The sequence below is a fragment of the Fistularia commersonii genome, chromosome 19 (genome assembly GCF_037954325.1).
Source record: "Fistularia commersonii isolate RoL2024-O1a breed Wild chromosome 19, RoL_Fcom_v1.0, whole genome shotgun sequence".
Classification (NCBI taxonomy): domain Eukaryota; kingdom Metazoa; phylum Chordata; class Actinopteri; order Syngnathiformes; family Fistulariidae; genus Fistularia; species Fistularia commersonii.
The window spans coordinates 9,827,536-9,844,167 of NC_141302.1; the positions used below are offsets into that span (position 1 = coordinate 9,827,536).

General features: G+C 38.9%; 3 protein-coding genes across 10 annotated transcripts in view; 1 reads left to right on the plus strand and 2 right to left on the minus strand.

Annotated features, from left to right (window-relative positions):
• Positions 1 to 2,042: 2,042 nt before the first annotated feature.
• Positions 2,043 to 7,725, plus strand: plin2 (perilipin 2). Its single transcript, XM_086166069.1, has 8 exons — positions 2,043 to 2,157; positions 2,348 to 2,392; positions 3,110 to 3,305; positions 4,065 to 4,147; positions 4,297 to 4,561; positions 6,080 to 6,258; positions 6,875 to 6,991; positions 7,105 to 7,725. The coding sequence occupies exons 2-8, from the start codon at positions 2,363 to 2,365 to the stop codon at positions 7,528 to 7,530; spliced, it is 1,296 nt and encodes a 431-aa protein (XP_086022195.1). The 5' UTR covers positions 2,043 to 2,157; positions 2,348 to 2,362; the 3' UTR covers positions 7,531 to 7,725.
• Positions 7,210 to 10,241, minus strand: cdca9 (cell division cycle associated 9). Of its 7 annotated transcripts, XM_086166076.1 has the most exons (9): positions 10,091 to 10,241; positions 9,866 to 9,997; positions 9,719 to 9,759; positions 9,443 to 9,646; positions 9,119 to 9,180; positions 8,961 to 9,044; positions 8,797 to 8,878; positions 8,205 to 8,291; positions 7,216 to 8,106 (listed from the first exon to the last, which is right to left on the minus strand). In XM_086166076.1, exons 1-9 carry the CDS (start codon positions 10,200 to 10,202, stop codon positions 8,062 to 8,064), a joined length of 849 nt encoding a protein of 282 aa, XP_086022202.1. In that variant the 5' UTR covers positions 10,203 to 10,241; the 3' UTR covers positions 7,216 to 8,061. The 7 variants fall into 7 exon arrangements, with proteins under 7 accessions (XP_086022199.1, XP_086022200.1, XP_086022198.1 ...); XM_086166073.1 differs by having other exon boundaries at positions 7,210 to 8,291; XM_086166074.1 differs by having other exon boundaries at positions 7,210 to 8,291; positions 9,443 to 9,510; positions 9,595 to 9,646; positions 9,737 to 9,759; positions 9,866 to 10,241.
• Positions 10,242 to 13,446: 3,205 nt separating this feature from the next.
• The window catches only part of dennd4c (DENN/MADD domain containing 4C), a 35,594-nt gene continuing 32,408 nt past the window's right edge, over positions 13,447 to 16,632 (minus strand). For both annotated transcript variants that reach the window (XM_086166500.1, XM_086166499.1), the window contains one exon: positions 13,447 to 15,892. In XM_086166500.1, the coding sequence (XP_086022626.1) occupies positions 15,756 to 15,892 (137 nt within the window). In that variant the 3' untranslated portion in view covers positions 13,447 to 15,755. The remainder of the gene's footprint in view (positions 15,893 to 16,632) is intronic.

A 16,632-nucleotide genomic window follows, 5' to 3' on the forward strand; every position in this document is an offset into this window, starting at 1 on the left:
AATGTTAAATATAACAACATGGACTTTTCTTCCAGACAATATCTTATCAAACTGTGGCCAATATTTTCATATGGAGTTTATTTGAGTTATTCAACAGTTGATAAATGAGTCCCAGGGGCTTGACTTGCAAGGTCCAGGTCCCAGATGTGTCAGCCAGTCTGGATCTGTGAAAATTTGGACTAGAGGCCATGCTTTCTCATAAGGTTTTCAATTTTATCCCGAGAAATTGCACTTAATTATTTTTTTAAACAACACATTTAAAAATTATTTACAGAATTGAGCTCTGAAACTAAAAGCTAAATGCTCTCGGATTTGAAACAGGGCCACACATCTGGCTCTGATAAGCTACTGGCGAGAGAAGAACTGTTCATCTGTGGGTAAAATCCTGACATATGGAACAATTCAGGCCATTAAATCGAGTAATCAGGGATTTATTAAGAGAGGTGTTAGTCTGGTTTCATTTCCTATGTCCATTTCAATAGCATTAGACCAAATATACAGCTGCAGGAGCCCCCTTCCCAGGTGGACAGATGAATTGTTTCAGACTGAACTTTCATAGATCACAGTCAGTGGCAGCCATTATTTACCATATGTATTGACTCCATTGTGTAATGTGCTTCTGATTATTTTGCGTGTGTGTCTGTTTGTTTGGTTGTTACTTCCTTTGTTTGTATGAAATGAAATGTTACTCTTGGTGACCAAATTGGAAACAAAACATCTTAAATGTTTACATCACAGATGATTGATTTATAGTGTTGGTTGTTTATTACTAGAGAACAAGTGTTGACCGCTGTTTACAGTTTGCTCCCACCAAGTGACAACAGATGAAAATGATCCTCAAGCTATCACTGCCAAATAAAAATTAAAAAAATGGAAAAAAATACGCAAAGTGCTCAATAGAGCAGAATTCAGCACAAAAAAAAACACACGTTAGCTTGGAAAGGTAAATAGGCAAAGCACTGATTAATACAATAAATCATTGAATGATGACACAATATAAGTTACTGTAAAAATATACTGAATTTGTACACGACATTCAGACATCAGTTATGTCATATCGCAATATACGGGCATGTTTTTTCAAGTCATCGGTAAAACAGTCAAGTGATTGATGGAGAAAATAATCAGCAGAATAATACGCAGCGAAAACAACCTTTTTTTCAGTTATGGCTGGGACATATGACATCAAATCAATACCAGGATTATTTATAAGTTTCACCTTGATTACGATTAATGAAGGATTAATAATCTCATACGGTTTCAATGCTTTCTTTCTGCAGTGTTTACGTGTTTGAGTTCTTTATATTCTCTGTCATCCTTACTGAAGCCAAACTGTGTCCAAATAATGGACATGGCATTTTAATTTAGGTTCAAACTGCAAGGGTTGAGGACTGTTTGTTGACTTGGTGTTTGTTGTCCTTCAATCCAGACTGCTTCCAGTTGTGAAAGGAGGATAAAGTTAGTAAGAGGACAGAGGCCTGACGATGGATACGATTCTTTCTGATGAATAAGAAGTGAGTCAAAGTGTCCCAAAAGTCCCTATGATTTTTTTTTTAACTTTATTTATTCAGCTCTAGATATGGCCTTATTAACAAATGAAAATAGGCTAAATTTGGAGTTATTGGGAACATACTGTGTATTTATATTTTTACTATCACACTCATTTTGAGTTGGACCTTGATGCCATTTTCCCTTAGGCTCCAAATTACTTTAATTACACATATACTATGGTGTCATATGAATTCTGTTATATAATGTTTCCGTTGATGGCGCTCAGACAAGAACACCAAGTGTACAGTGGAACGCATTGCCATGCTAATTTTTGTTCCAGAACCCTCTTGATATTATAATACACCCCTCTATTTTTTCTTCACACCCAAAAGCCTGAGCATGTTTTTGGTCCGAGAGCCCAAGATGATCTTCTCTAGGCAATCCTCCAGTGACGCCACTATCTCATGACTTTCGTTTTGTCATTGCTCAGTCACTGTTACGGCTCATTATACCGGAATTTTCCGGACACATACTTTTCCTCCCTTTACCTTTGCCCTTCATTCGTCACTTCGCGTCAAACTACAGTTCGACTTCTCGCGATAATTCCTTGGTATAAATACAGTTCGTGCGCATTGACTTCCGATTGAACGAAGTTCGCAGGGTCCGGTGAGTTCACTGACCGACGGTTTGTTAACTTCACAGTTCGGTTGCGGCTTCGTGAAAATTTTGTATCTCGTGATATTGAATTAGAGTAATATAACATGGAATTACTGCAATGTGTTTTCGGGTTTTTCAAGGGTAGAGGTATACGAGTTACTTTCGTTTGAAGATGAAATAAAATGTTTGTCATTTACAGGTTGGTTCAGCAAACATGGTTGCGTCAACAGTTAGCTCGAAGCAGGTTGGTTTGTTTTTGTTTATCCAGCGTTTGTTGATATTGTGTGTAAAGTACTAAATTCCTTTACTGAAGTAAATTCAGAGATATCGTATTATTATCACAATGAACTACAAGTTGAAGCACTGAATTGTAAAGTTGCAAATAAACTGAACACCAAATATCAAACCTAAAAACACTCAAGATGGTATATTATGTGTTTTATCAATCAACTGTGCACGGCTTTGTATTTTAATCAAAGTAGAGCCAATTTTAGAAACGGGATGAATATTTATAGCAGTGCGATATAATATACAAAAGTACAATATTATTGTTTTCCAATCTTTAGTACACAACAATCAGAAGAATCATATCAAAATGCGTTATTTTATAGGTGACGTTCATATTAAAAGTAAAAACCAGTGTCAAATTGTACAACATTTCTGTTAGTATAAAGTGAAGCCATGATCAAATACTATTGTTTAGTACATGATTAACAAAACTACTAATTCACTGGGTCCATTTATCACTGCTCAATGTATATCATTTTATATTGGACAATGTTTACCTCTGTCCGCCATGTATGACTTTTTTTATTTAGAATTTAAGAAACTAGATAAAGCAAGGAATGAAGTGAGAGGTGCGTTAGTGCAAGTTTACATTTGTGCACAGTAAACGAAGCTTAAAATAGCAAATATGAGTACTGCCAGTTTAATTTATTTATCAATTTTTAATTGTCTCCAGAATGCGGTGGCGAGGGTGACCAGCCTTCCACTGGTCAGCTCCACCTATGACTTGGTGTCAAGTGTGTACTCAAACACCAAAAGCACTCACCCTTACATCAAATCTGTGTGTGAGGCGGCCGAGCAGGGAGTCTGGACTCTCACCTCGGTGGCCTACACTACCGCCTCACCCATCATTGACAAGCTGGAGCCACAGAGTAAGAGCCTGTCGTCTACATGTGAACACAGCAGTCAACAGTACAAAGCATAAAGCCGCTGTTCAATAAGTCTGTATTTATTGATCGTTATAATGTTGAATGACACCCAACAGAGATCAGTGTCTTTTCTTTTTGATTCTGAAATATCTTTATATTTCAGAATATTTTATTGCTATTTTGCTTATAATGATTCCCCTTAGTATGTCTATTAAATTGATTGGTTTTGATATTTTGGGGAGGTACAATGACCTAATCAGCATTTAGCTGATTACTTAGTGTCAAATATTTTGGTATTTGTTCCCAAAACAGGACGTGCCAGAAAATTTGGAATAATGCATGTGCAATTAAAAATTATTTAATGACAGATAAATTATGGTGGTCAGATTTAATTCATTCAATAGAATATAAATGCTACTTTGGGAAGAACTAAAGTATATTTAGTTATTTTTGTATATTTGTATCTTTATTCCTGGCCCTGGCAGATGTTATCATACTGATTGAAAATGATCTTCCGAGTACAGTGCTGTTCATTTTCTTTTAGAAGTTTGGGGCGGAACTGCTATGACTCATTCAGATCTTTCTTAGTTTTTCACGTTTGTCCATAATAAACCACAAATTAGCTTGAAATCCTCAAGGCAGCCTAAATGTTCAGTTCTTTCGTCTAAAAGAACATTTTGATCTAGTCATCTTAAATTAACTCTTGATTCTTGTTTTCTATCTGTCCTTTTCTAAATGTCTTTACTCTTTTCTCACTCGCAGTTGCCATTGCCAACGACCTGGCCTGTAAAGGCCTGGATAGGATTGAGAAATCCTTGCCAATTCTTCGCCAACCCTCCAAGCAGGTAGTGTTTTTTGTGTTGCAAAATGCCCAAGCTTATCACTCAAAAATGACCTTTGTTCTCAGGCCTGTTCCGTGAATGAACTGATTCAGCCTTGGAATAGTTCGCAGGAAAGCTATGTTCACTTTTCTGTCAATTTTGTCTCTACCCAGATTGTTTCCAGTGCCAGGGGCGTGGTGACCGACAGGGTTTCTGGTGCAAAGGACAGTGTCTCTGACACTTTGAGCAGCGTGGTGGAAAAGACGCGGGGGAAGGTGCAGGATGGGATGGTTAAGACAAAGGCTGTGGTCAGTGGAAGTGTCAGTACGGTGCTGGAGAGCCGCGTGGCCCGACTGGTGAGCTGCGGAATGGATACGGCCCTCGCCACCTCAGAACACCTGGTGGAGCGGTACCTGCCACTCACTGAAGATGAGCTGGGTATGTTTCATCACAACAGCAAGTTTGTCTATTGCCCCAGAGATAGCACTGATTTAAAAGAAACATCGCCTAACTTTAACAAAAAAACATGTTTTCATTCAGTATGGAAAACTGTGACATGAAAATATAAAACTGAAATTAGTAAACTAGAGACTAGAGTAACCTGGAGACAGACTTTTTTTGCTGTTGTGTGCTAAAATGTTGTTATAAAGTCCCACCCCTTAAGAAAATCAGCAACAGGTCTGGAACAAACAAGTGATCTGGTTTACAAGGACATTATGACCAATTCTAATCACCAAAGGATTTTTTTCTCAAAAGCCACAAATCCCAACTTCGTGACTATGGAATGGTATTTTTTCCGACAGTCATTTTGAAAATGATTACTTGGGTTTGAGATACTGTTTCTTTTCCATTATCATACTCTAAAAAGATCCAGCAACACACAATATTTTCTTTGCAGCATATTATTGTGACATCTCGCAACACATTTTTCTGTCGTGGTGTTAATTGTCTCTCTGGGTTCACAGAAGAGCTGGTCACCTCTCCCACCAGACCTTTTTGTTTAGAAGCGTTATAAATGTTGTGTGGATACTCAAAACTTTTACTCCAGCTTTCAGTTCATTGCACCACATTTGAATCTGGTTAAGTTTCTGTTCATCCAGTTAAAAAGTAATCTTACAGCATCTCCCATAGTTGGCTCCCACTCCTCTGGTCATGAGAGGATGAAGAAACGGTGCCACCCAGAGGCCCAATTGATTTTGTAACAAACCAAAATGTTGTTTGGACAATTTAAAATATCTTTGCTGTACCTAATTACAATACAAACTACCGAAAACAACCCTAACTGAGGATGATCTATATGTTTTGCCAAAGTGGAGCTGAGATGTACAAACATAAAAGATCAATGCTATATGAAGATCAAATGATAAATGAATTATGTAATCTTTTGACTGGCTTCTAACATTATTTTTTGTTTTAGATTGTTTGTCCTCCATTATTATCTATACTCTTCACATGAAGTATGTAGTGAGAAATGCAGCCACGGAAGTTAAACTTCCATAGCAAACCATTTTAATGGTCAAGCTGCTGGAGAATGTTGCTAAGCCTAGATTTGGTCCAGTTTCCTGGAAAACAGGAATTATTGGATTATGCTCTGCTGAAAATCCAAACCTGCGTTGGTTGTGTGTTTTTCCCTGTCATTTGCAGAGTTGTTGAGAGTGAACCGTGTCTTACACAATCCAGTCCACTATAAGTTTAAACAGATCTGATTTCAGGGGCTGACTTGTGAACAACTGCATTCCTCATGTTTTTTTTCCGTCCTGACACTTAATTACAAGCGAGGCATACTTAAACTGGCTAAGCAATGTACTGTTCTTTGTCTTAGCTTATCTTGCTGCTTTGTGCTGGTGTCAGAATTTGGAATCAAAGCACTCCTGAAAAGAAAAGTTAAATTTACATCTCTCATGAGTGTTGCCCCTTATCTTTCAATTGATTTCATGTTTCCTTCCCTTGTGACAGAGCTGGAGGCCAAAGCAGTGACAGGATTTGACAGGAAGGAGCAGAGCTACTATGTGCGTTTGGGTTGTTTGTCCTCCAAGCTACGACAGCGAGCATCCAGCAGGGCCTTGACCAAAATAAGTGAGGCCAAGCAGCGGAGTCTTGGATACATTTCTGAGCTAAACTCCACTGTGGACATGGTGAGTCTTGTGATTCCTTTCAACTTCAGGCTTGGAAATACAGTATATACAGGTTTATCATATTGTCTGTGATATCACATTGAGGATTATTTATCCATATCTAACTTTGACTACACATACACACTCTGACATGGATCGTTATCTGTTCAAACCTGACAATTTTGACTTATTCTTCCCAATTGGCACACCAATTTCTCCCGCAAATAATTTTCAAGTCATGAAAAAGTGTAATTAGTAAAGTGGCAGTCACCTTGATATTGATATGGAAATAGAATTTAAATTGATATGAAAATAATCTAAAACTCATGAATTCCCTAGTTTTTTGGAGACATTACTTTAAAATTCAGTGAGAAATATATATAAAAGAAAATGATTTTTTTTTTCACAAAAGATAGTCCAAAAAATTGCCAAGAGATTGCCTGGTCATCAGTCTGAACTTTACTTCAGATATTAACATTTTCATCTTCATGACCTGGGACAGAGGCAACACGGATAACATACAGTTACTGAATATATATTTACGGCAATGAATCAAGCTAACATACATTTCTTTTGATAAAGGGGGCTCTGAATACTGGTTAAGACTCTTAACTGATTTTAAACTGCTTATTTGTAGATTTCTTTTGGCAGAAGAAATATTGACGGGGCAAATCAGTTGGTGAACCAAAAGCTGAACTCCTTGGTAGTGTGGACATCTGGTGTTACAAACCCGGACAACAGTCACAAGGCAGAGGTCAGAACAGAGACCAGAAGCAAAATGCACCTGTCCAGTCAGCGTTGATTGATCACACAAAAGGTGCCATTAATCCAGTCAGTCATGATTTAAACCTCTCTCCCTTTAACCAGGTCATTGAGTCACAAACTTTGGCCCTGGCTCGTAACCTCACCCAACAACTGCAGACCACTTCCCTGTTCCTCGTCTCCAGCCTGCAGGGCCTCCCCAACCATGTCCAGCAGGAGGTGTTCTCCCTGGGCAGCTCTGCCACACAACTCTATACCAGCTTCAGGCATGCCAATGTGCTTGCAGATCTGCCCGACAGTGTCCTGACAAACAGCAAGATCCAGCTGGCAAGAAGTAAGAACTCCCTGGACAACATTATGGATTATATGGTCAACAACACGCCACTCAACTGGCTCGTCGGGCCATTCTACCCACGGATGGCTCCTGAAATCACAATGACCCCAGACACCCCCTCGCACTCAACCTCCAAGCTGGAGCAAGAGGGTCCCATGATGGTGGAGATGGATTCACTGCCTCCTCATCCACAATAGATCCATTCCAGCTTCATGTTGTCCATTTCAATTAATGCAAGTGCTTTGTAGCAAAATATCAGTTGCAAAATTCTGGTAAAAAAATTTTTTAACTTGCTTGAAAAATATGTGACCATTGTTTTTAGTTGCATCTTTGTAGCTCATATTAAAGCTTACAGAAGTGAAATCAAGATATTTGCTTGCTAATGTGAAAAATCCTCTGGTTACATCGAGTCATTTCTTTGGAGTTACATGTTTCTTTTTCATTCTGAGCAGAAAATCCATAAAGTATTTTTTCCTTCAAGTCTCAATTAGATTTGCATTTCACTCGAAGCTAAACATGCCCCAAGCTTAAACACTTGGTTCACCAAAATACAAACTGTTCCAAATAAAAGTACAGTTATTGCCCAAATGGTGACTCTCAGCATGAAAGCTCAGTCAAGAGAATAGACATGGAAGAACAATACAAATTAGCTTTATTATTTTAAAAAAACAACGCATGTACATTTATGAAGCATGAGAAACCCCAGACTACACTGGAAAGCCGGGTGTTCACCTTTGGCATCGGCTTTGCACCGACAAATAATCCATCAGCCTCTGAAAATGCAATTTCAGGAGGTTACCAGCTGCCTGAGATAATTCTGTAAAGTGCTGAATTGATGGTGCCAGTAAAACTCTAAAATCAGCTGTTTTACCGAGAGCCTCTGAATTTGGCACCAGGCTACATCATCCAGCAGGTCCAAATTAATGTCATCCTTTGTTTCCTCTGAAAAGCAGACTGTCTGAGACCAGAGAAACAACTTCCATAAAAACAAGCGTGTCACAACCTGTGAAATTCAATGTTATCTGGTCTTCGTTGGTTCTTAGATATTACACTTCCTGCAAAAACTATTTCAAGAGTAATTCCATGTTCTGCTTCAGCAGGTCCTCCAGCTAATGGAAATCCCTCTCCACCCTTCCCCACTGCAAGCAAAAGCTCACTGAATCCCTGGTAGCCTTGATCAGAATTACACACAGAAAATTAAATATTCTTTGAATAGCATTGATTAGAAGTTACGTAATATATTAAAGCATGAAAAAGCTACCTTAAAATTGAGATTTCAACATACAGTGATTTCACAACACTGACCAAATGCCATTCCTTTATGCTTAAAGGGAAAGTAACATATTCTCTATTTAGCCAGAGTTGAAATGTTATTTCCCCCAAGCCTCCATTTGGTTCATATCTGTTTTTCATTTGAAATAGATTTCTTTCAAGGACCATTGATTGATGGGTTGATCAGGTACCTGCCCATTCGCAGTGGTGACAGTGATGTGAGCAGCGGATCCAGCCACTAAACAGTGCAGATCCCCAGCAGAGACAACAGACCTGGTGCAGCAGCAGCAGCATCACTCACAGGTCATTTCAGCAATTTTCCCCGGGCTTTTTAGTTCAGAGGGCATCGACTAACCTGAGCTTCGGTTTGACCTCTGTAGCATCATCACTAGTCTTCACTGTTCGGCTGAGGGTTCTTTTGACTGTGACTGAAGACCCCCTGTTGGAACCAGCAACAGTGGCAAATAGAGGCAAGCAAAACACCAATTGCTATATGTTGTACTGCAATGCTACCTAATATTTCCAGTGCTGTTACTGCCGACTAATGCTCCAGTCTTCTTAGCTCCCCTTCCCCCCTGCAACGAAAAAGAAGGCTACATTTGAATATTCATCTGTTCATTAAATACCTTGTATCCTGCACTTGGGGTCACAGGGACACTGGAGTCTATCCCAGCGGTCACTGGCCGAAACCCAGGGTTTACCCTGGATCGGTCGCCAGTCCATTGGGGTAATGTGAATAGCTTACATTAAAATTCAGACCATTGTGTGTGTGTTTAAAATCATGCATTATTGCCAATTTTACACAGTATATACCCAAAGTGCACAAACTGGACCTACCTTGGATTTCTTTGTTGAAGATTTCTGGGCTGAATTCATCGAAACCACTGCAGAGTCACATGATTTTCCTTTTCTCACATTAAAAGAAAAAGGTGAGATCAGTTGGAGTTTGACATTGCAGTCAAAGTTAACTTTTGATTCCGTGCTATCACCTGATTTACCGGTTACCCTTCTGAGCGGCTGGTGCATCTCCAGGGACTCCTTCTGCAAAAGTTCAGCATTTTTGAATAAATGGCCACTGGAGGGCAGCAAACGCACCGTTCACTGAAGACGAACCCTCATGGCGATCGACACCTCGCTGGCGGGGACATCCTCCTCTATGCACGTCAACAGTTGATCGGTGGGGGGGTGGAGTACATATATGTATAAATATTTACTTATAACGTATTTATCATATTAATGTGAACGTAGAATGTTGCTCACCGCTTATCAAATCCCCTATTCTTGTGCTTAGCAGAGATGGGGGCATCTTCATCAGCTCCACTTTGAACACCTTGTCCACGGTTGCGATCATATTCTCCATTTTGTTCTGCATGTCATTCATCCGTTCTTGTGCTGCATCATTGGAAAAAAAAGCGGGGGGTTGGGGGGGTGACATAAAAGCGGGACCAGGTAAGGAGCTCGACATGCAGGTGTTTCTAAAGCTACCTTCCTTCTCAAAGTGCTGGATGAAGAGGGCCAGCCTGCTGTGCCGCATCTCTCTGCTCAGCTGCTCCTTGTGTTGGGCGCTTCCCGGGTTCCTCTGCCGCCTCAGAGGCATGTCTGTCCGAGGAGGTCCCGCTTCGAAAGGCCACCTGAATCGGAGCGATGTTTAACCGGTTCCGGGTTCCCAAACATCGCGATGTCTTGTCACGTGACAGGGTTGGGCGCGGGAGCACAGGTGCAATTACGTTCCATTAATTAAGGCCCGGCCATGCGAAAAAATGCAGGACTTTTGGGCTAAAACTTAAAAATGTGTTAAAGACAATTTTCCATCGTCACCAGTTTCCTTCTCAAGAGATAACATGACATTTGGTTTACTTTTAAGCAACAAAAGAGATGAACTATGTGTCAATGTTATTTTAGGCCTGGCCAAGTTTGTCATTCACGCAAACAGAATGCAAAAGTGTTCCCCCAATTTTACGTTCTTTATAAGCGATTTTGAATTATATAAAAAAATCCTTAAAACTTATGGAAAAACCCCAAAACAAAAAAAAAATACAGTTTGATATCTGAGATTTATTGTTCACCACCAAGTTAAAGAAATGTTATTTTATTTATCTATTTATCTGATTATTTTCTTTTACTTTCTTTTTCGTCTAGCATTAAACATTTCTCACAAACCTTTAACAATGTTAACTTTTGATTACATACAGAACGAATGTCCTTATGTCCTTTGCTTCCTCATCCCGGTTGTTTCAATGACATTCGATCCGACCTTGCCATGTTTATTCGTACATATGCATATTTTCTTAAAAATTAAAAATAAGATTAAAAAAAATGAAGGCCCGGTTCCGACACCAGAAGGAGTTGCCGCCGAACCCAGCACCATTTTCATTCATACTTGCTTTATTGAAGGATATTTTTATATTTGCTTTTACTTACAATTTTCCAGTGGCTAGTGTTAATGCATCCTTAAATATAATAGTTTCAGACGGTACAGTTAAATTCATCATCTACAATATGTAACAAGTAGTTAAGGTAGGTTTTATAAGGGGGGGGGGTAACCTAAGCCTGTGCCCGTGATAGGTGGTCAGGGGAGGCATGTCATGAAAAATATAAAATAATGATTATACAAAATAAATATTTGTCCACTGATCTGTTTTATAAATGTATTTTGTGCATGATTCCAATATATATATATATATGTTTATTTTTTTACATTTTCCATCAAAATTTGCGACAGTGCCTCACCTCTGCACACGCAGTCCTTCACAAACTAGGCTCCACGGTGCTGCTAATTTCTGTTTCTTAGCATGTTGCCAAATTTTTTTTTTGAAAAAAGATTATGTGACCTTCCACAGCCTGTGGAATATCTTTCTTGTGTTTTAAAGAATTATTCTCGCTGATCGGCCAATGAATCGTAGTTTAGACACCAGATGAGGCGGCTGTACTGTGCCGTACCTGAGGGGGGTGCACGTTAGCTAGCAGGTGCTTATGTCTGCCGTCCTGTGAGCGATACAGAATAATTAAAAAAATGAAAATTAAATAAGATACATTTAGATAAAATACAATAATGATTACAAAGATATGCTGCCTTTAGTGAAGGATAGGCACTTGGACTTTGTTTAACAATAAAGATAGAACCACTAATGTCTTTCAGTTTTAGAAAAACTAGGAGACAAGACTAAGTTGAAAAAAAAATCAAGTATTTAACATAAAAATGATTTTTCTTGTTATCCTTCCGATGATCTGTATTAAAATTAAAAAAATGCACAAGTTTAAAGTTTTAAAAACAACTCAAATTTATTAGGGTCAATTTCAATTGTTTGAAATTATGTTGTATGCCACTTTATACTTAAGAATGAGTAGGAATTGTTTAAACCACATGGAGGATGGGTAACACATATGCTCCATCTACTGTCTTTTGTCTTTTGTAAAAGAATGTTCTTTCCAGGCCAAAAATGTTAGTGTGTGTATGTGTATGTGTATGTGTATGTGTATGTGTGTGTGTGTGTGTGTGTCAGAGAGAGAGGGGGGGTACTGATGGGATGTGAAACATTAGCAGTTGTCAAGATGCATGCCACCTGTTGAATAGGGAATAAGATACTTGTTTGAGTTCTTACAATTGTAAATCTGAGTCCAGAGGAGTCACAGCCTCACTGCATGCCGCTTCTTACAACTTGCACGGTGACCTGACCTGCATGTTGGACACCTCTCCTTTCAGTGAAAGGATGTGTATTTCCTTATCTTGATGGAGACAAACCAGTTTGAGAAATACACAGAAAAACAATACATGTATTGTTCATGAAGGGATTCCACTCATAGCTGTGATTCTGGTGTAAGATTGGAGAGACAATTGTGGCAACTGAACTTGAATTTCTACCCTTGAGATTTTTCACTTTCACCTGAGAGGCTTCTTTAATTTGAATTACCTTTTGGGAGTTCGGAGGTGAAGAATTCTGATTACACAAACTTGGGCTTATCAGAACTCTACCAAGCCAAAAGCACCCCACTGACTGCTAAAGGAAAAAAAAACTTGAGGTCCAACATATTAGGAAGGCTCATAAATCTTGTGGCTTCCCTATTTGGGTCAAAACTGCCAAAACAAATCACCAGACAGGAGAACACAGAGCAGGACATAAAATGTAAATCATTGTCATACCATTCATTGCTGATATTTTGGGAAGAGCTCAGAAGGGTTTTCAACAGATACCAAATACTGGAGAATGTGGTTTATGTTATCATCAGCAATGACAATTGTGATTACATCTACATTAGGGGGGACAAAGCAACCTCTACACAAACGGATGATCCAACACAGGGTAGCCACCACTTCAGGAAAGGACTCCGCAGTCCACCTACACCTGAAGCACAAGGGTCATTTTTTTTGAAGACAGCAATGTCCACATTCTAGCTACAGACAGATGGTTCGAGAGAGGAGTCAAAGAAGCCACCTTTTGTTAAAACGGGAAAAATGTCTGAACAAAGGCGGGGGCCTTCGGCACAACCAGTACATTTGAACTGAAGAAGCCTCTTGGATGACGTGAAATGTCTTCTAGAGAAGAAATTAAAGTCCAGTTGACAAAAAAAGTTTGACAAGAGGTAACCATGACCTGGATGACCGAGAACCTCCATAGACAATACATAGTTGGTTTCTTTTTTTGATGACCGAAAACACAAACAAGCAAACTCCCGAATCACTATTTTTAAATATCAAAAAGAAACAACCTCCATAAAAGCAAGTAGATACCAAACTTGCATGAAATAGCATGGTGTCATTTGCAACATTTAACCAATCCTAGGGAAGGATGAGGGTCAATACTTGACTCAAGACATGGAACAAAGTGACAATGGAAAAACAGTGACTTTTAATCAGGTTGCAAACTCATTTATTGCAGCACACTCGGGTGTAGACATTCATTTCCTTTCCACAGGACGGTAAGAGATCTCTTAATATAACTCTGCTATAAGGAGATGAAATGTACAGAATCGGAGCAGGGCCGAGTCCCATGAGACATTAAAAGGGGTTGTTAGTACTTAAAATGCAACAATACCACACTTTCTGATAACCACAAGTGAATATCACAAAAATAAATAGAAATTATTTTTTTTTTGCTGAGGGTAATAGTTTGAGGCAAGGTCATTTGATTTTCACCTGGTTAGGTTTTGTTCTGCAGTGCAATTGAATCATTCATATGATCGCCTTTTTATAAGTCATTCTCCCAGGTTGACAAAACTGCCATTTCCACTGGATTATCACAGCACAATTAGCTTTTAGGGTGGAATGTTGCCAGTTCTTTTTCTGCCTTGATGATGATCAGCAGAAAAACCAAAGATCCATTAACAGCAAAAACAGTGTTTTTTGCTAATATTTAAGGCTAATGTTTGTAAACCTTAAAATCCTGCTTGGAAATACATCAGATTTAAAACTGTGCTATCGTTCCAATGTGAGTTTATGTGAGTAAGAAATAGCCAAATGTGAAGTATAGAACTAATTTATCATGGCAATAAGGAACATTAGCAGAACATGTACAGTTTGTTACAGTTAGAACGCTGATATTTAAAAACAAGTTGAGCTGCAGCTCATCTTTCCCGACATTTAGCATTAAGGAATAGGTAAGGCTGTTTTTCAGTAGTAGGATGCACCTTTCTACATCCCAATGAAGAGATTTATTTTCATGACCTCTCCCCATCAAATCTCAGTGTTTTAAGAAATTTGCCTATTTACAATGACCCCAATCATAAGAAAAAATACAGATGCCCTGTAAGACAAATTAAATCCTGGCTCCCCATGCTTAGATTAAGCGAAGGTAATGGTAGTCTGAGCCTGTCTAATTTCATAAAATATATACCTCCCTCAAAACATCTGCAGCCATTACTACGTTGAAAAAATGATTTCAAAGGGAGTTTTTTTTTTGTCTGGTCATATTCACTACAAAATCATGAAATCTAATATTATTACTTTTAGCATGATTTTCACTCTTCTTTTAATCAAAATCCTATTTAGCAGAGTTTTTTTTTTCAGATCATCCCTCTCCTGATGTTCAATCACTGCACTCAAAGGTTTTGACATGAAGGTCTCATGAATTACCATTGACTGCATAACAGTAATAGCCAAAAGTTACAACGCGCAAACAGGAACATTCTGGATTATTGTTGGAATTTCATGGCTTCTGATAAGGCTGTGCTATTGACCTCATAGGCAATGGTCATTTGTGCTAAGCTAACAAGCAGTGGGCAGGTGTTCTGTGCTCCATAATGCATCATGGAGAAAAGGAGAATATTTATCTTTTACCCTTACCATAGAGATCATTGCAAACTTGGAGGTTTTCCAGAAAGTTCCTTTCAAGAGATGTCACAGAGTGCTGGTGCAGAGCAGCGCAGTTTTAAGACTAGTTGGGATCGCAAGGACTATGGAATGTTGTGGCTAAATTTAAGTGATCAATAATTAGTGATTGTCCTCTGTCCTCTCCCATCTTCGTGTGCTGCAAATATATTTACACAGAAACAGAGGGCCCCCACACTGAGCCTGTACATTTACAATCAAAAAACAGACAGCAACATGTATTAAGACTTGGATGAATCAGTCAAGGCATCAACACTTGTTGCCTTAAAAAAAATAGGTAACCCTATATTACTTCCCCCGAGTAAAAAATATGTACAAAATGGACTTGAGTTACTGTTTGTTTGCTTTTTTGTTTGTTTTTAGAAAGTGCACAAAGGAACAATCAATCTAGGTTCAGGACAGATTTGAGCAAAGTAGCAAAAATGCTACAAGATTGAGAAGAGACTGCATGATCAAACACACGCACACACAGATAAACTCAGTATGCCTACAGTTTAAGGGCAGTCGATACATTCTGTACAGTGAATTATCATTCTATACACCATCTGTAGGGAAACACACCTACTAGTCCCAAAAGTTCACTAATTTCCAAGCAGTTTACAGATACAGTTCCACCTTCAGGGGCTGCTGGGAAAATCTGTGACAAATATAATTTAAAAAAGCAGGGTGTCTTCAGAAAAAATAGTAGAAGTACCATATTTTGGTGATTGGAAGTGTTTAAACACAAAATTGTATGTAACTCCTAACTGGGCAATTTGATTTTCCTTGACGCTTCTCTCTTCCCTCTATTCTCTATTCAGCTGATGGCGACGACTGAACCAAGGGTTAGATGAATGGGGGGCCAAAGCTCTTAAGGCACAGCTTCGTGTTGGGGCTGGGATAGTGATCAATCTGCTGCAGAGACTTGAGCTGCTCCTCACTGAGCTGATCAAAGGCCTGCTGGTACTCCCTGTCATAGGCCTCTGCAGAGCCACAAAGAAAGGCGCACGTTAATGTCGCAGATGTTAACTATACATTATGCATATAGGTGGTCCTCACTTAATGACGTACTCGGTTAAAGACGACTCGGAGTTACGACAAGCGTTGCCATACACTGTCAGCAGAGTTGTGAGTGAGTACGTATTGTACGTGCTTACCCGTGCTTAAAATTGGCCTATATTCATACAAATATAAACATTATAGGAAAAGGAAAGGTAAAATAGTCCAGCACAAAAATGGTAAGAAACGGTGTTTCGCTTCACAACAAAATCACTTAATGACGGACCACTTGGAACATAACCCCGTCATTTAATGAGGACCACCTGTGCTTAACTGTATATAATACAAAATAATACAACGGAACAAAGAACTACTGTAAATTCCGGACTATTAGCCACTATTTTTTTCCACACGCTTTGAGCAATGTAGCTTAAACAATGATGCAGCTAATTTATGGATTTTTAATTGCCAACAAGCTTCATCAAACAAAAATATTTAACCCCATCACATAGGACTAATGAAATTACAAATGGACACCGCTGAACACATTTGTGTGGTTTTCACAAGTGACACTGAAAGCAGCAATCAAAGAGAGACTAGAGGAGTGTGTGATGGAGGAAGTCTGAGGCCGTTTAACTCAGACACTGAAGAAGACGACTTTGGGGTTTTAGTGCACGGGATAAAGATGAAGAAAGCGATCAATGACTATTTCTGGTAGGATACT

Coding starts and splice junctions, on each gene's coding strand:
- plin2 (XM_086166069.1), top strand. CDS start 2,363: ATGGTTGCGTCAACAGTTAGCTCGAAGCAG. Junction 3,306..4,064: donor TGACAAGCTGGAGCCACAGA/GTAAGAGCCTGT, acceptor TCTCACTCGCAG/TTGCCATTGCCAACGACCTG. Junction 4,148..4,296: donor TTCGCCAACCCTCCAAGCAG/GTAGTGTTTTTT, acceptor GTCTCTACCCAG/ATTGTTTCCAGTGCCAGGGG.
- cdca9 (XM_086166070.1), bottom strand. CDS start 10,202: ATGCCTCTGAGGCGGCAGAGGAACCCGGGAAGCGCCCAACACAAGGAG. Junction 9,760..9,865: donor AATAGGGGATTTGATAAGCG/GTGAGCAACATT, acceptor TGACGTGCATAG/AGGAGGATGTCCCCGCCAGC. Junction 9,181..9,442: donor CTTCAACAAAGAAATCCAAG/GTAGGTCCAGTT, acceptor TTTTCGTTGCAG/GGGGGAAGGGGAGCTAAGAA.